At 42.5% G+C, this 19037-nt stretch overlaps 1 protein-coding gene across 2 annotated transcripts in view; it reads right to left on the reverse strand.

The window, feature by feature from the left end:
* Window positions 1-19037, reverse strand: part of sema4bb (sema domain, immunoglobulin domain (Ig), transmembrane domain (TM) and short cytoplasmic domain, (semaphorin) 4Bb) — a 65140-nt gene that overhangs the window by 31630 nt on the left and 14473 nt on the right. For both annotated transcript variants that reach the window (XM_030088431.1, XM_030088423.1), the window contains one exon: window positions 1296-1768. In XM_030088431.1, the coding sequence (XP_029944291.1) occupies window positions 1296-1416 (121 nt within the window). In that variant the 5' untranslated portion in view covers window positions 1417-1768. The remainder of the gene's footprint in view (window positions 1-1295; window positions 1769-19037) is intronic.

The following is a 19037-nucleotide window of genomic DNA, read 5'->3' on the forward strand; positions in this document are numbered from 1 at the left end:
GCAAAAACCTAGCGTCTGATTTCCAGAGCCAGTCTGTACAAGCTGACCACTGAAATTAGAATTTGAACCACCAAAAAAACGCAGTAGTTAGCTGGCAACTTCACTCCTGTCGCCATGATGTCATAATAATAGACTAAAAGTCTACAGTTACCTGAAGTTGGAAGATAATCTGAAAGGCGATCTTTTTAAAGCATGAAAATGAAGAGGTGCACAGGTCTACTCTCAGAAAGCGCAGCATGGGCTCAAGTGCCAATCAGTCACTGAATGCAAATTTAAAAAGGGGAAAAGTATAGACTTTTTTTTTATATATATATATGAACTTTTTTCAGTTGGACTGCTGGATACCCTGTCTGTGTGGAGTCTGGAGTAGCCAGAGAAAAACAAAAAACACATACATTGGGAGAACATGCGGTTTCCACCCACAGTGCAAATCATTGCACGGTTCTGTGAATGTGAGAATCTTAGATAAATACAGCACAATAAAATAAATGTGAAACTTTAAGAAATTTCTATTAAAGCCACTGTTGTCAATCTACTGGCACATAAAAAAAAAACAAAAAAAAAAAAAAAAAACCTATCGGCTGCGACAGTGGCGTGCATGTGCCAAGGCCATGTATTTTGAAAAACTTATTTTCCCTGTTCGGACAGACAGAAACACAAACTTTAGAAGAACTTTCAACAAGCATCATTTCCAAAGACTGAAAACAGTCCTCGTGAAAGAAAGCAGCCGGAATGTAACTCAAGTTCACTCTTTTCAATTGAAAACGAGTAAACAGAGCTTTAGCGCTAAGCGACTTGTTCTTCTTTGACCAAATTAACCCGATTGGCTGTCTTCCGCCGTCACGACGCTGACTCAGCTTTCTCCACAGAATTTTACCTCAGACGCGCTCTTCTGCTAAGAGGACAGGCATCCGGGCCAACAGGCCGTTTTTGTCTGATTGTCCTAATATGTTGACATGCTGAGCATGAATGCAAAGATCATTTGCTGCAGTTCAGTCGGCCTTCTTCTGTATTTGTGTTGTTCCTGTTGATCTGAAGATGAGGATATATTAGCGCTGCACTGTGTAGCCCTGGTTAAAACATATGCATACAGCGTAGGTGTGATTACTGTGGTTGTCCGTCTCTGTGGTGGACTGTGTGGGCGCACCTTGCCTTTTGTTCCAGCTAAGCAGGGATTTAATCCTCCCACAACCCCAAGTTTGATAAAGTTGGATGGGAAATACATAGACAACATTTTCTGTCATTTTCATTAATCATCACCGTGTCTGAAGAGCGGTGTGGATATTTTCACTTACTGTAGGGGAAGCTGATGCGTGGCGTTACGTCGTCCTCGGTGGCGGTTACCGATTGGAGGCAGCTGACCAATAGCAGCGCGGCAGCCAGGCGGCGGTGGACGGTCACAGCGAGCGTCCACATGGTTGGCTGATTCTCTTACACACACTTACAAGATTGCACGCTGTTTGTTTTAGGATTCCTGGGAATTCATTTGGCTCCTCTCGACTCCACAGAGCTTTATTTTCTCACTCCCATCTTCCAGCAGGCGGAGACGGGGGGGTGGTGCCGGTGGCGGTGGTGCTCCTGGTCAACGTGTCCTTGACTTGACTCTTGTACTCCCAGAGGCCCTCACACACAGTTAGTCGACTCTCAGCACCGAGACGAGGAACCCTTTCCAGATTAAAAGCTGCTTGTTTTCATTTATTCACAGCACTGTTGGATGGTTCAGCACCAAGCGTCGACCGGTGGACACTGTGGAAAAGTCATGTTGGATCTGTGGAGAGAATAGAGACAAGGTTTTTCCTTTAGAGGGATCCAACAACACAACTAAAAACAGGATGAAATAACAGATTTACAGCCAACCTGACACCATCACCTTAAACTACACGAGTGAAGAGACTGCCATGTTTGTTCATTCTGAGGACTGCGTGGCTTTCACTGCTAACAGGCGGCTGTCTGTTTTTACACTTTCAGTCTCATCACTGAAAACTGCCCCCCATCCAAAGACTTTAATAATATCCAAATGAGACTCACAGCAACTGCTACTCATGTTTCTACTGTTTGCTTTATCACCACGCTGCCAAAGCAAAAACCAACCGAACAGATGAACCAGACCAGCAGCCAGCTGACATGAACACACTCGTCATGTGGCGGCGGCGAGGGTTCCACGAACTTTTAAATCAAAGCGAGCGTCCAATGCAATGTTTGCACGGCGGCCCGCAGAGTTTCTCCACAAGATAAAGCGACGGCTGGATCTTTTTTTTTAATCCCTGTATTTAATTACGCTGTCATCAACAACTGGCGAGAGATCCTCATGAAGATAAGACGGAGGCTCATGGCTCAGATTTTGTGGCTGTGTTGGGAAATAAATGAAAGAACAGAGAATCGTGGGACAAGTCTGTAATTTGTCACAAAGAAGGGGCAATGAACAGATCTGCTCTGTGACTTTTATTGGCCTCGGTGCGACTCTGCAGATAAGGTGCCTCTTATGTAGAGGCATGCCAGCTTTTTTTCCCCCCAAAATTTAATAGGATGTCAGCTTTCTTGGAAAGTGCTTGAATTAGGTTCTACTCCCATCCCTTTCATTTTGCAAAACAAAACAAACAAGACCAGCTGTGCATCTTCAGAAAGACCATAATTAACAATGGAAAACAATGACTTCTCAGTTGGCCAACCAACAAGAATGGGTTTTTGGGGGCGCACCAGAGCAATGCAAGCCATGTGTAGGACAAATCAACTTCTGAGTTACAGCAGTGAACTGGTTTTTATGCTGAAATTTATTTCAAACCACATTTATGACCATCTGGCAAATCTCATTTTAATATCAACTTATCTTCGCGTTTTTGTCAGTTCGTCAGTCTCACCAGCTAATTGAAATTTCTGTGTCATTTATAACTTTTTGTCTCTTACAGTGGGCAATAGAGTCGTTCTGAAGAAGTTGTGTCAAACTGTCTTCATTTACTGGCTGCACTGCATCTCAACTAAGCTCAACCAATACAACAAAAGCACGAAACGCCATTAAAAACTGAATGAACAAACATTTAAAACAGTATGGATTTAATGCTAATGCAATTTTGCTACAAAAAAAGCAGCTTTATCAGCAGCATTAGGAGTCTACATTCTGCTTCTTTCTGCTGTGTTACATCTGCTAATTTTGCAAAAATAGGGTGGATAATATTGGAAGGAAAAAAACAGGCTGGTTTTTGCCCATACAGTGTTTAACCCATTTTTTTTGGCAATCCTGTCTCAACAAGCATGTTTTTTTTTTTTTTCCCCAATACAGACACTGTTTGCCCAACCACGCTTTCAAGAGAAAACATCACCCTCTCTGTTAGTGCTGTTTGTCTTCATAAACTGCATTGGGAGTCAATGAAAAAGGCAGTTTTTTGAAAATGGCTTCCAGAGTGCAATGATCTCTAGAGACAGACGCTGGAGTGTTTAAACAGGGAAAACCAAACACTTTCTCTGCACACGTGTGAGTAGATGGAAAAAAATGACGATGGAGGAATCCAGAGCGTGCTGTTCTGTCTTTTGAATTTAACAATGCGTCTTCAACAGTGTGTACATTTACACCGCCATCTGGATCACATGAATGGACACATTATTTCTACATAAAGTAAATACTGAGTAGATGTAAAAGACGAAAAAATTAAAATAAGCTTGAATGTTTTTTTTTTTAATGTTGTCTTTGTACATGCATGACAGCTTGTACAGAAAAAAAATGCAACACGCAAATTAATAGGGTTGAACATGAATATTCAAATAATTTGTTGTTGCAGTGATATCCGAATATTAATTTTGAGGTCCGAATATTCGGATATCCAAAATATATGTCCCCATGTGCATAATATACCCGGTAAATAATAATACTTAGGGCTGACAAATACACACAGAAAAAGTGTTTGTAACATCACAAACTAGCAAATGTCGAAGCAGATTATTTACTAAGCCACATTAATCATCTGCAATGAGAATAAAACAACTTGTTTTGGCGCCGAGTATGCACTACTGACACAACGCTCCACCAATCAGATAGAAAGACTTTTAGATCGACATGTCTGCTGTTGTTTGACATTCAGACAGTTTAATTCCTTTCCAAGTGCAAAAAAAAAAAATAAATAAATAAAAATCAGCCCCTCAAGAGTCATTTTATCAGGTTATTCAGCTCAAATCAGATCGTTAGCATGCAAATTTACAAATTAACACAACAAAAAAGCCCAGCTGAGGCTGATGGAAATGTTGTTAGTTTGCGCTGATGTTTTGTGAAAAACTATTTTGATCCAATAATGGAGCTAAATGAAAGGTCAGAGGATCATCACAGTTATTAAAATTCATCCAGAGGACGGTCTGAATGCCTGTAATGAATTTTATGGCTATTTGCCCGACATATTTCAATCTGGGTCAAAGCGATGTCCTGCCAGCCCGACTGACATCCTCCAGCTGCGTTGCGAGAGTGGCAAAAACCACCCAGTTCACACGTCAACAGCTTTCAAATCTCCACCAGAGGAGTAAAACGACCACTGTTATTTCTCCCGCCTTCACCAGCATCCCGAGAAAAGAACCAACAGTTCAGCTCAGTGAACGCAATAAAGCCTGTGATAAAACACAACTCACTTCCCCTTATTGCCTGACGGCGCTGGATGTCTCCCTGAAGCACACACATAGGTGGTAAAGTTTAGAAAGTAAACACGGGAGAGCACATGGCGCCTCTTGCATCACTGCAACAACTCCCACATGAGCTCATTCAAATGTTTACGGCGGCTAATAAATCCAACAGCGGTCCCGGGCAGGGCGGCGAGCCGCCCCCGGGCCGTCTGGTGAGTAAGGGCCCTGCTGGGGGAGGTGCACTTTAAACTTCTACACCGTGCTGACGTATGTCGGAGCTGATCAGGACTGCACTGACGTTCACAGCCCCTCTGCTACCCGTCAGCACATCAGCTGGAGATGGGACCGACGAGCACTGCATCTCTCAGTCACACCAAGGGGCCACTTAATTATACAACAAAGACAGAAATTGTAGGATGTTTGTGCTTCCTGCTTTAGTCCAATATTATAAACTGGCTTGGTTACATCTATAGGGTCTCGAATGCAGCGCCTCCAGGTTTCCAAATCAATTCAACCATGAATTAGATACTAAATATAACCACTGAATAAGTAGGAGTAAACAAAATCAATGACAGTAAAAAAGACTGAAGAACAACAGGAATGACTGTTGAAACACCTGGTAGTTTGTCCATCATCAGTGTTAGAGGCTGAACCCTGTTGGAGCTTAGGAAATTATACTCCGAGACTCACATGCTGCACGTGCCGTGTCTCAGAGCGAGTAGTCTTTTTTTGCACAAAGACACCAAACCTATGTAATTGTAACATTTATTGCGGATTGTTTTCTGTATGTCCGTAATGGCACTTTACCTTCAAACAACTCCAGCACTACTTGCCTTGGCTCAGCCTCTGTCGTTCGCCTTTACAAACAGCACAGCCTCGGCGTGGGTGGAGTCGTCATATCGAGGCGACACAAAACTCAAGTGACGTCATTTGTTCTGAGTCACGTTACGAATCGCAGAACAACTCTTGACAGAAAGTGACGAATACTTTTAGAAATAAAACAACCTTTGTGAGGGGAAAAAAACAAAACACAAGATGGGTATGCTGTTAGACATTTGTGTGATTAATTCCCTCCATTTGTTGATCACATCCATCATAAAACGGGTCGAGTTTTTCCAGATGAAGGAAGAATGAAACTATCTGTGCAATACAAGCTGTCGTAAGAGAAATTGTGACTGCAATCAAATTTGTGAATTTGGCTAAATTATTGTTTGCACAGAGAGATATATTTAGCTTCCTTCTTTCAACAGCAAACATATTTTTAGAACAAATAAGAGATAATGTACAAATAAAGCAACACTTTTCAATTTCTTGAATATAGAAACGAAACAATGCCTCGGGGTAAATCTCCCAATTATCAACAGTAGTGCTACCTCCTCTGCTTATATTACGTTCATCATTGTTGACTTTCTTCTTCTCTTTCAAGAGGTACTCTGCTACTCTTGGAATTTAATCAACATGTTTATTCAGAGCGGCGCCCTCTTGTGGACTGTCTCTTTTTCATAAAGGAGTCTTCCCTTTTTCCCCCAATTATCTTCAACATAACCAGCAGATTAGCAGTGAATCATCGATTTGTCTGGTGAGCTAACCTAGAAAACAAATGAGCTACAGGAACAGTCCTGAAATCTCAAACATTAACCTGAAATTACCTCGAAAACCCTAAACATCTCAAAGTAGTACAGGCCTCTAGACTCCGCTCATCCCTCAGATCCCGAGCAGCCAATCAATACCGTGTCTGCATCACTTTTCACCTCCCCACCAGGGCTGCTTTGTTTCTTGCAGCGTCGCTCGAGTTAGCTGAGTCACTAGAGGTTGAAACATCCGCCCACGATTCCTGTAACATTTCCCTCCTCCTCCGGTGGTCCCTCTCATGCCTGCTGGGACAACAAGCATGGCAGCCCTGCATGTGTTGTGCACCTCAGGCCTCCATGTTCCCAGGGTACATCCTTATGTAACTCCAGAAGTCTGTTAAACTTTAATGAAAAGAGAGGGTGCTGTGAGGAGGCTTTCCTGCTCCTCTGATAAATTAGAGCCCTTTTTGGACGATACTCCTGGGCAATCATGCATAAAGAAATATCACAACACTCTGGCAACTGACCTTCCTCCGTCCGGAATAGTTAGCACCCAACTAATAACAAAGTGAGAGTACTCTGAAGTTGGTATGAGTAATGGATAACTTCACGTAGATATTGCGTTGATTGATTAATTGATTGCCCCATAGACAGACTGTCTCTGGTTGAGTCTGGGTGGCCTTTTTATGAGGAGTTTGCATGTGTAAATGCATGGATTTTCTCCCGAATGCTCTGGTTTCCTCCCACAGTCCAAAAACATGAGCTTAGGGTCAATAAGTCGGACTGAATTCACCGCCAATGTGATAGCGTTTGATCGTTTGTCTCTGTGTTTACGCTGGGGTGGACAGGCAGTCTTTCTGAGGTGTACCCTGGTTTAGCTCATCAGCTGGGACCGGCTCCAGCACCTCATGACCCCAAGCTGGATAAAGTAGTATCAATGATGAATGAATGAACTTTAAGAGTGTATTGACACTCGTTAGGTTTGTTCCATTTTAGTAGAGTGTCAACACGGCACACTAAACAGAGTCTGCTTGAAAAGTAGGTCGCAGCAGGCCGACCAACAAACTCTCCGAGTTCATTTCAAGTGCAAAAACAGCACAGACTGAAGAAATTTATATAGACCAATCAGAGAAAGTCACTGACTTTTTGAAATGATGCATTACTGCAGCATAGCAGTTGATGTTCACAATGGAGGAGTTTCTGTCCCTTTGTTGACTCTTATATGACCGATGGGCTGTTGGTTAGTTCCCTGCTAGACAAAATCCCCCAACATGCATTGTGTTGCATGTCGCAAAGCACATAGCAAAAGGAACACGTCAAAATGAACTTCACAACTTTTGTGGTTAGCTGTTCAGGGATTTAGCAATCATATGGGGAAAAAAAATCCAAGTTGGGCTTGAGCGTTGACTTGATTGTTCTCACTGTGGGTTTTGGTTGGGTCCTCCAGTTACCTCCAGTCCGGAAACATGCATTTGAGGTTAAACGGCAGCTCTAAATTCTCCTCAGGTGTGAATAACAGCGTGCATGACTGTCCCTCTATGTATGCTCTAATGAGTTTGTCTCCCACCGCCTGCAGCCCTCATTTGGATGATCCTGTATAAAAGATGGGGGGATGAATGGACAGCTGTTAAACTGTTTGTGTTGTGAGGTGAGGGGCGAAGCAACACTGGAGAGGCACAGACCTGAAAACAAGGTTTCTACAAGTTTCTACAGGAAAGTGTGAGCACCGACTTGATGTCGAGTATATCCTTTTCAGGTTAACAAAACACGGAGTCAATGCCAGGAATAACACAGCTCATATCAACCAAATCGTAGCCGTAAGTTTGAGGGGAAGTCTCTTCCACAATGCTTTTCAAGATATGGGGAAAAAAAACACCATAAATGAAATTCCTGAAGAGTATTTTCTCGGCTGCCTTCTTACAGTCCTTAAGCAGGTCTTGTCAATTTGTTGGGCATTTCATCATAAAACAAACCATGAAACACCGGGTCTCTGAAGGATCACAATACATGATGACTCATAAATGTTCATATAGCTGGGGTCAGCGCCTGGGAGGACTGACGGATGCCCTGCATGCCTGAGGCATGTCTGTTTTGCCGTAGCAATGGCGCACAGGGCAAGTAAACCGATGTAATACTGTACTCTCTTTTCTTCTAACAAACTCGCATCAGGTCACGCGTTCATTCGTTTTAGTCAAATTAATCATGTCGTGTTCTAATCCTTGCTTAAGAACAATGGATAAGGGATCAGAAGGAAAATGTCCTACATATTAATAAGCATTAAATCATATTTGACAGCAAGTACTCAACCAGGGAAAGTGATCTTATTAGAGGCAACAATTGAAGGACTTATAGGATTAGAGCGCTATTCAACTGGAGCTGCTGCGGCCAACCAGTGACCAACCACGCTCAATGCCACAGGACCCATCTGCTCATCTAGGCGAGGGGCTGCCGCTCCTTGTATCTGTGAAGGGTGAATCTGGTGCCATATTGCTTAAAGCTACAGATTCATTAACCTTCCCAACCTCCCCGGAGGCTCCCCATTAATACCTGCATCTGTTCAGAGGGAGAAAAGATGTGACTGACACGCTGGACGATGCGCCCGGCCAGGTCAGGCCGAGTTCACTGCCCAGGAAGCAGCACGGACGCCAACCTTTTGGTTGGCTTTAGGTAAACGGCAGACCTTTGTGTTTTACTCCATACTCCCAGTAACTCGTCTCTGTGAAGTGATGAGTCTCATATTTGGGCTCTTGTGTTGATAATTAGCAGCTGGCAGGACGCTGTGAAGAGAGGACCATCACCGAGTTCAATAGAGGCTAGATGAAGCCAAAATCCACAACATTACCAGTATCATGAGTAAATACAAGCAAAAGAGAGCAAAACAATTCATTTTAATTGTGTAGTTGCAAATGCATTTTTAAGTATTTCACTTTTTTTGTCAGATTTAAGGGGAACTCTGGGAATGTGTATTCAAAAAGTATCAGAAACTGTTTCTCGGCAGTTGAAGTTAAGACATCAAAAGGTTCAAATAGTTTTTATTGGGTCAAATATAAGCTTTCCTCTTCTGGTATAATGTGACAGTTGATTTTTCCTGACATCCAACCCTAAAAACAACATGGCCCCTTGGGTTCAGATTACTATTCAGTAAGATTTATGGAGCTATTATGTTGAGCAGAAAGGCCCTCGGTAGGTGACTGACAAGGCAGAGACTTCTTGCTGGGTCTGTCATTATAATTCACACTTATAGCCGTCTGCTTAGCTGAGTGGGCAGAGCATGACTGCCTCTGAAATCAAGCAGGGAGATGTGGGGGTGGTGCAATTTTACCCAAAATCAATGACGGGGCTTGTGGTGGCTGATGCAGAGATGACTTTTGAGCCATTGCAAATACCTTTATGTTGTTTCAATTTAAGACTTTCTTCTCTTCCAACACTGTCGCAATAACAAAACACACTGTCATCTTCTAAGTTTTGAAAGGTGTTTTTGTTTGTTTGTTTTTACTTTCCTGAAAGCTGCTTCTCAAGCCAGCTATACTGTGTGATTTTGGTCATCTCAGACAAAAGATAAACGATTGCGGTGTTTTCTTTGATCGGTCGGATGTAGGAAAGTGAGACACGTTCATGTACAGCTGAAAACAGACCGGGTACCAGAGTTATTTGGATGTTGCTTTACTCGTCACATCTAATTCTTTACTCATTGGATCTGACCAAGTGCTTCTAATGAGGGTGGTTCAATATCAGTTAGTGAAAGTATAATTATACCAGACCTACATTAAACACAGCTCAGACAAACACACACAAGAACAGAAAATTTCATAATTACATAAAACAGAGAAAATAAATAACTTGGCCTTGTTCATTTGACTAAAACACACATACTTAAAACTATGATTTCTTTAATGATATTCTAGAGTGCATCAATATCACGTGCTCAGCATAGTGTTTCATTATTGTGGATACAGGCTCTCCAAACTGGCTTTTCATAAATCCTACAGCAAAATACTGAACTATAAGCAGCTAAAACACCAGGAATCAGCCTTAGAGTTCACTATACTAGCACCCGACAGCTCCACATATTACAGCAACTTCTTTTTTAATAACTAATCTTGTAGACTGTATAATCAATTTGAAAACCAATACACAATAAAAAAAAAAAAAAAAAAAAAAACTGTATCAATAAGGCCTTTTAACTAATTTTAGTTTACATTCAGCTCATTTTAGCATTTGTTCTTATGCTAATGATTCTGCCATGGGGAGAAGTGTTGTTTTCATGGTGGATATGTGAAGAACCACATGACTCCTCCCAGATCCACCTGGGAGTGGGACATCGGGGGAGTAAAAAGGCAGGTTTCAGTTGAGCTCACCGCTCTCGGCACCGAGAAAGCCGACTGCTAAATAAATCACGACTGGGTTAAAAATAAACCGTGAGCACCCCGTGCTGCAGCCGAGACGGCAGCGATTGTTTCCTAAGCTGGCAGAGCTCATAGTAAATTCATCATCACAGTGAATCGGTGCGTTTACACAGCGTCAAACCATGAATCAGCATGTCTGGATGAGCCGGCGCAGCGATAAAGACAGTGGGACGAAAAATGACATCACCCAATGCAAACTGCAGCGCACACGCCCTCACTCGCCCTCCGTGGCTTCTCACACACATTTCTACACTAAAAGCGCGCTCATAACATGACCCCAGTTCAGCCCGGAGCTAGAGAGGCGCCCCATCATCACCATGCAGGTCTGATGTCGTCATTTCTGGCTGTAAAACAGCAAAACATGTTGCTAATAGGTAGGAGGAATTTTAAAAGCAGGAAGTCCCCACTAAGATATAGCTGGAAAACTCAAGCATTTCCACAGCGGTGCTTTCTTGGCTATAAGGCCTATCAGAGTCAAATCTCCAGGATTTCCTCTCACAGAAGCCTCTCAGTGCTTTTTAATATGGACAACCTCCTCTTAACAAATGGAGTGCACTTCTTGAAGGGGAACTTCCCATAGAGAAGGAAATTAAATACTGATTAAATGCAAAAGTTCAAAAAGCTAAGCTGCATATAAGATCTCAGAAGTGCATAAACCACCGCTTTTTTGCTTCGACTCTTTTCTTCTACGTGACAGTTCAGAAGAAGAGGGAAAAAAAAAAAACACAAACATAACAGAAAAATGTTCTCTATTGTCTCTCCAATATCATTTTCTACCCTGCAGGTAACTCGATTTTCTCTTGGCACTCAAACCTGCTGAGGCCTCAATGTCAACACACTGCAGAGAGGATTTTAACCCCAGATAAAGTGAAAACCTTGATGCACACTCCAACTTTAAGGTCTGCAATGCATAACAGCTGCAAACTGAGGATTCGGGATGCTGAAGCCTGAAGGAAAAGCTCCTCTGAAAGGGACAAATTTCTACAAAAGATACCATAAAAAAAAATAAATAAAAAAATACAAATATTCACAGATCTAACATGCAGCTCTTCATTTCACTAGCCTAAACATATTTCTAATTATGATCGTGAGTTGCAGATTATTACTTTCCATTTGACTGTTTTCTGAAAAACAATACAACAGGCTTCGGACAAAAATGTGAAGAAACTCTTCTAATCTATTTCCATCTCAGTCTATTGAGAATCATTTCTTGGACACAACAGGATAGCTCATTACATATTAATGTGGGAGTCTCACGAAACTGAAATTCAATTAAATCCTTAATTATTGATTCACATGTGTGATCGCAGATTGATATTATCAGGATGATGACTTTCCCCTGCAAGTGCTATTAATTATTCACAGAATCATCTTAGTGTTGATGGCTGGCTGTAATGCATCCTGCTGCACTATGTCCCTGGTGCATTCTCGTGCACAATGAAGACCTTTTTCAACTAACAAAAACCTGAAGTGAATGTACTGGTGGTAACTGCACAGCAAGAATATCCCAGAATCGGGACTGGTTGGCAGGCCTTCTGTGCAGCTTGCACGGTCTTCTCATGCATGTGTGGGTTATTCTGAGTATCTGTACTGTCCATTGCTGTGAATGTGAGATGGTGTGTTTGTCTTGCCCTCTGTGTTTGACCTACAGTGGACGGCTGACCTGGTTCTCCACTGGTTTTTGTCTGAAGGGAAAGAAACAGCTGTCAAAAGTCCCAATATTTGGGTCATAACCCAGTCAATTCTCACGACCCCATAAAAATCCTCCCTCCCTCCCTCACCTCACAAACAGCCACTGGTGGAACTGAATTTGGATCAAAGCTCCATTTTAGCATAACAGGCACAAGATGTACTCAACTGGAGAGCAATCAGAGTTGGCACGTGCTGCCGAGGCTGCCCAGTCCTCCGAATCCTCCTCTTCAGTCCCACACATGCACAATTTGCTTATCTGCTTATGTTTAGCAAAGCCAGAGCCATGAAGACAAACACTAACCACTATATCAGTTCAGATGCTGAAATAACATGGCCATTAGCAGGTATTTAAAAAGATATCACGGACAATCATCCTCCAACAGTTGAGCAATAAGGATGCATTTCAAAGTCGATGCCCAGACAGCTATCAATGGTCTGCAGGCTGACTGCAATTCATAAAACACATTTGCAAGGACAGGTGGTAAAATGGACTCTAAGCTTTTCAGTACATCAAACCGAGACGGTTTGTCTCCGTCACCACCCATGTTTACAGTTCGCAGGCAGTCCGCTTCTTCTGTTTGAAGTCCTGCTTTCCTTTTTACGTATCGTAAATCTTCCAAGCTAGGTCAAACTGCTGTCTAAAAATGCAGGAGTAAAACTTGTGCATCTGGTTGTGTTAGAACGACTGAAAACTTTTAAACTCCAGTTTTATTCAGCCAAACGCAATACTTTGGGTTTTTTTAGATTTTGTTGAAGAGGATGTAAAATTCTCTGGGTGGCAGCTCCCCTTGTTTGGTTCCTTCTCTCATGTTAATCAGGTGCCAGTCTGGCCAGAGAATATGCCCTAATTGGCTTTGCATGACCCCGAGCTCGCAGCTCGATCTGTGTTAATTGTGGAATGACAGTACATGCAGCGTTTCCATAATCCCGTCACGTCCGTCCGAGTCTCTGACCAAAAGACACTCATTTAAATGCAACGACGAAGCGATTCTAACCTTCCTCTGTGAAATCTTCAGGCTTACCAACGGATGTCTTTTGGTGACATTCGTTCTGACATGAAGAGCAAAATGCGACACTGCTTCCAGCCCGATTCTCAGCAGCAGTAGCTCGTGAGGATTTATTCTAACTTCTTTTTACATTAGTGTACATACTGTTCTGCTTTCGCCATGCAGGAAGCAGTAATTATCATTTCAAACAAGTGAGTGAAGCAGAGCTGGCAGAGGAGATAAGTGCTTAAGGAGAGTGCGGGTCACCTTATTCCCTCTGATACAGACTTGCCCTTACCTCAAATTATTCAAGCCTGACGGGGAACGGTGGGAGATCGCTTCTTGAAAAACTTGCAAAGCGTCAATAATGAGCTGCGCGTCACTCAGAACGCAGTGTGATAGGAGGCATAATTCCCCACTCGACACGGCCGCCGTTACAGAAACTATGGAGACTTGAAAGAGATGTTAAAGCCACATAAGAAGAAATGAACTTTACTGCCCAGGGATAAATGGCTATTAGACGACAAACTGACGGGAAAATAGATTACACTAATCTCCTTTTCTTTATTATGTGCTTCTGGGCAGAGAAACTCTCCACACTTTTAACCCGATGACCTATTTAAACTAATGGAGCACAGTGACCAATCAGGAAATCCCCCCCCCCCCCCATTACAGCTCACCGTTCTGTCTTTGGTGTGAACTTCACAAAACATTAGAGCCAGAGAAACGGGACTTTAAAAACTCCTCTCACTTAGGGTTCTGAATTCTGACAGAAGTGAATTTAATGATTGTCTGAAGACATCACTCGGATCTCTGTGTGACTTTCCAGGTCAGATAGAAAAGATAGCTGCAAATGACCAGAACACAGGATAACGTCTCCTTCATCGCCTGGATCCATGATGATGATGATGATGATGAAGGCAGTCAAGACTGTGAACAAACTGTACAGACATGCAATCACACAACAGGAGCCGTTGTAAGGTCCGGGCCACGCGGTGTTAGCATCACAGTCCATCTGCTAATCACACCATCTAATCCAAAAGACTGGCAGCCCACAGTGGACCATTCATCTCATGACCCACACACTGAGCTTTGAGGGGAGGAGAATGGTGGGAATAATCCCTGGAGTTAAACCAGTGTGAGGACTCATTTATTTACATGGTTTGACAAGCTGGGCAATAGGATTTCAAAGCGTATCAGATGACCGTATTCTGTTTCTGGTCCCCGCTTCACCCCGTCAGACCAAAACTGAAATCGCTTCGGTGTGTCCAGGTATGAATATCAATGACTGTCACCGTGAGCCTCGACCACGAAACTGCTCATATCGAGTGGAAACGTGACAGTTTGTCCAAGTCATTTGTCAGGTTTATCTCTTAGCGTCAGTTGGCTGTTTACCCTCAGCAAACATGTCAACTTCAAAGGGACCAGCTGAAGCACTTCGGTGTTTACCGTCAAGTATAGGATCCTTCTTTGCCTTTTTTAGCAGTCGCCGCCAATACAGGAAGTAGTAAGTCAACAGTCTCTTCCCTCGTGGCAACGGCCCTTGTGATAATAGCTGATACATGGGACAGATGGGGATCTTAATGAATTGATTTCCTGACGGTAACTAAGGGAAATAATTGGAAATAATTAGAAGGGCTGCTAATGTTATGATGAATTGATTTCCAAACACAGAGGAAAAGAACTGAAAAATCCACCTTTTTTTTTTCTTTAATTAAAGAACTGTAATAATATGAAGCACATTCCCTGCAGCTAAAGTAAAACACAATAACACAATACCTCCAGTTAATTTCATCTGATCACATAATCAAGAGTAAACATCTGTATCTGTGCGTAAAGGCAGCAGAAACCTGACACCCTCTTGTGATTATTATGATTATTTTGTTTCTATGGCTGTGGAATAGTCAGTGAAACAGTGTTTCTTCCACTTTTTTCCCCCTTTGAAGATCCTGCAGTTATTCGATATTATTGCGTTTTTGACGGTACTGAGAACCTCATGTTAGACGATCATGAATCATCTGTCTGTTGGCCAGGCAGGAAGTTCAACACCGTGACTTGTATATGTGGGAGCAGAGTTCCTTCGCGCTGCTTTCTGGTAGTTGGTGATGTTTCTAGATGTGCAGGGTGCGGGAGCCGTGGTTTTGAGGAGGACACGGCAAATACTGTCAGCAATGAGAAAGCATTTGAAAGTCACTTTGTTTATCAGATACCTGAAAATCTGAATTTTTTTTAAATGAAATTACAGCTGATTACAACTAGATAAATCAAAACAGTGAATGCTACCATCAGCATTTTGTGTTCAATACTTTATATGATTGCAGTTAAAGCCTTGTTAAAGTTAACTTGTTATTACTTTAAAGTATGAAAACTACAGACAGCTGTAAAACCTGACAAACGGGGAGTCAAGGACAACCGGAACACAGACTGAGGCAGGATAAAGTTTCTAAATTTGCAAGGGGAAAAAGAAATAATAATGTAAGTGCTGAAAAGTCAGCCTTTTATTTTGCAGCAAGCACCAGGTTGTTCCCTCTTGGCATATGTAGGAATGAAAAGATATTTGTTTTTATTGTCAAATGATACGAGTTCATTTCGTGATTATTCATGTAAATATGGAAAACTGAAATGGTCTTGAGGAAAAATCAAAACACAATAAGTGTATCCGTATCATCCGCAAATGAAATCTAAGAAATGGCTATCAGCAGACTCTCAAAGGAAAACACTCCAGGCACACAGGTCCCCGTTACGAAGTCATAGTTTATCTTTTCCTCTACATTTCTCTCAAAACAAGAGAAGGAAAATGGAGAAGACATTAATTTCTCTCTGGAGGAGAACCTGTTATATAACAGATTTCCACCCAAAGACAGACACTCAGTTGAGCTCTCATGAGAGCCAACACAGAGGGAGAGGGTACATCAGTACTGACGGACACTGAAAGTGACATAAACCTTCTCTCACGGTCAACAAAGGTTATGCAACATGGTTTTGTAACTTGGAAACAAAGCAGAGATTAACATACATCTGTCAATGTTTTTTTAATTAGAGGGATGGGCCAGAAACGGCAGAGTTTGTTATGGATTAAGGTTTATATAGACATTAGATTCTATCAGCTTCTAAAAGGTGCATTTTTCCTCCAATGCAAAACAATGGAAGAACAATGGAGGAAGATAAAAAGGGCTTCGGGCACAGGTTGAGTCCGATCTCATTCACATCAACTCTGCCTCGACCCAACATGCAGCCTCCTGTTTGGCCGGAGCAGCCTCTCTGCAGGACCTGCAGGTCATGCAGCATATGAATAGTTTTGCAACTGAAAAGCTATGCCAGGACACGGCAGGGCCCGTCTGCAAGCAGGTCCACAGCCAAGTTTCAATGCAAATGTGAACCAGCAAACCTTATCACTGACGTGTGAAGACAAAGTGTGACTTTTTACTGTTTAAGTTGCGTTAACACTCAAAAGAATTCCCACAAATTCCTCATACCGAGGCAACCGTGGTGTCAAATGTTAGACAAACAGAATTACAGAAAAACCCTCAAAGAAAACAAACCTCCAAGAGAATTCTAACCTTCAGATGGACAACAAGTCTCCTCGCTGATGAAACGTGGTTGGCTTCATGTGCATCGTGTCTCTGGGAACGATCTGACTTCATCCCAGCCAAGTGACAGTTTTCCCACATCCCAGCATTATATGGAAGGGCTGTGAGCAAGCACGTTCGCTGAGCAGTCCCATTCCCTCCGGACATTCATGTGGGCTATCACTAACCCTGCGGGGGTTAAATGCTGCAGAGTATCTCCCCTCCCCGGTCCTCACTTCCCCTCCAGCTCTTTACCACAGCCTCTCCACATGCTGACCATTCCTCTGAAGTTGTTACAGTGGGTGGAGTGTTGGGTGGAGACTCTGTGTTTGTTTTGAGTGCGTGAATGTGTGGGTGGGGGTCTGCGTGTCTCACAGACAGAGAGGGAGGATGGGGTCAGGCATGCATTCTGATCTTCTGCACGTGTTTTCAGGGAAGAGTTCTTCAGTTTTGTTTACACTTTGAAAGCAAGACACTATCGGCGTTAGTGATACAGTATCGCTCCGTGGTGAAAAGGAGGAAGAGCAGCAGAGGCCTAAAGGGAAAAATGCAGCTTCACCAATCATTTAGAGTCCAATTATGACAATGCATAAGTAAAATCTAAACACTGAAACACTTAGAAGCAAGTACAACAATGACAAGATATATAGCTGTTGCAAAATAGAAAGTACAGGTCTTATAAGTAATCCTGAAAAAATGGGCTTGACACAGTCCGTGGGGAAGTGGTGTCAAACTTGTTTTAGTTCAGGAGCCACATGCAGCCCACTATGGCTGTAATGGGACCAAAGCAGTAAACATACAGTATAGTAGCCTATGAATTACTACAACTCCAATTTTGATCTCAGTCTTGGTGCATTGAAGTAAGAGTGCATCCTGAAAATGGTAAGAAAAATGTACTTTCAGAAAAGCTAAAATAACACACAATAAGGCCAGCAATCTGAATCCCTCTTTACCAAAGATTTAGGCATAAGACTCTCAGCTCTTCATCTACATGATTTCTGCAAATGTCCATGTGGACATTTTTGCAAACTCACCATTCATTATAATACAATTTAGTTTACCCAAAGCTACTCTTTTATGCTGCTTTATGTCAAAACCCCATTTGCCGCTCATTGTTGCGTTATTCACCCGCATCTGAGGACGAATCATGAAGTTACTTTTATCAAAAAATTGGAAAACAATTTTTGGTGCTTGTTTTGATTGAGGGCATTTCAGGCAAACAATTTGTGTGTTGACTAAACAACAGAACAGGAAAATGTTTCAAAATTTAAACTTTGCATTCAGGCTAAACATGAGCATCCAAAAAAAAAAAAACCTCACTTCCAATAAAGTTACATGGAAACACAGCTTGTCCTCGTTCTGCATTGGAATTGTCCAAAGTGTGGCTGGAAGCAGCTGTTGTTTCATGGAGGCTGAAGACTTGATGAAAACGATTAAGCATTTGTTTAGCAAAGCGATGAGATACTATTTGTTCTTGCTTGTTTTTTTTTTGTTTTTTTTTGGCACAGCCAACACCCTACCTTGTTTTCATTTGCAGATTAAAGTGCAGACAGATTTTGCAAGACGATGCCTGTTCAAATCCCGGCTGCATTCAACTGAAGGTGAAGGTGTGGTCTGCAGTGCCGACTAGTGGCAGGCAGCTGCATCAAAGCGGCAAAGTGCATAAGGAAAGCATTAAAATGGATAAACTCACATTTCGGATGCCATCTAGCAAAGGGGCAGACCTCCAGCGAATCCATGGTTCCTATACCCTCCGTTTTCACCCATGCATCCTGTGGCCAGATTGAATCTTTCTGGAGGCCTGTTTCGGCCCGTGGACCTGATGTTTGACACCTCTAGTTTCGGGCATCATAATGCCAAAATGCAAATTGATATGGGGCGTATGTCAACACATTTACAACATGCCAGCAAAGATAAGAGAGGGCGGCAATTTGGGAGAGAATACCAGGAAACAAGTGAGGGTCATTAAGCAACTGCAAAGCAGGATCCCTGTGGTGCAAACAACTGCAATGTGTGATTAATCAGGGCTTTACACGGAGAAACTTTCTCAACAATTTTCTTTTCCTTTTTTTTTCCCCCAGTTTTGTGAAAATAAAGCAGAGCCAGTAACACAGACTCGTTTTGGGTTTGTTATGCCTTCACGTTGGATGCAAACAGCAGCTGTTTACCCACATGGGTCGACAAAAAGCAGAGAAGCAAGCCCATCAGGCTGGA

The sequence above is a fragment of the Salarias fasciatus genome, chromosome 1 (assembly GCF_902148845.1).
Source record: "Salarias fasciatus chromosome 1, fSalaFa1.1, whole genome shotgun sequence".
NCBI classification, from domain to species: Eukaryota; Metazoa; Chordata; class Actinopteri; order Blenniiformes; family Blenniidae; genus Salarias; species Salarias fasciatus.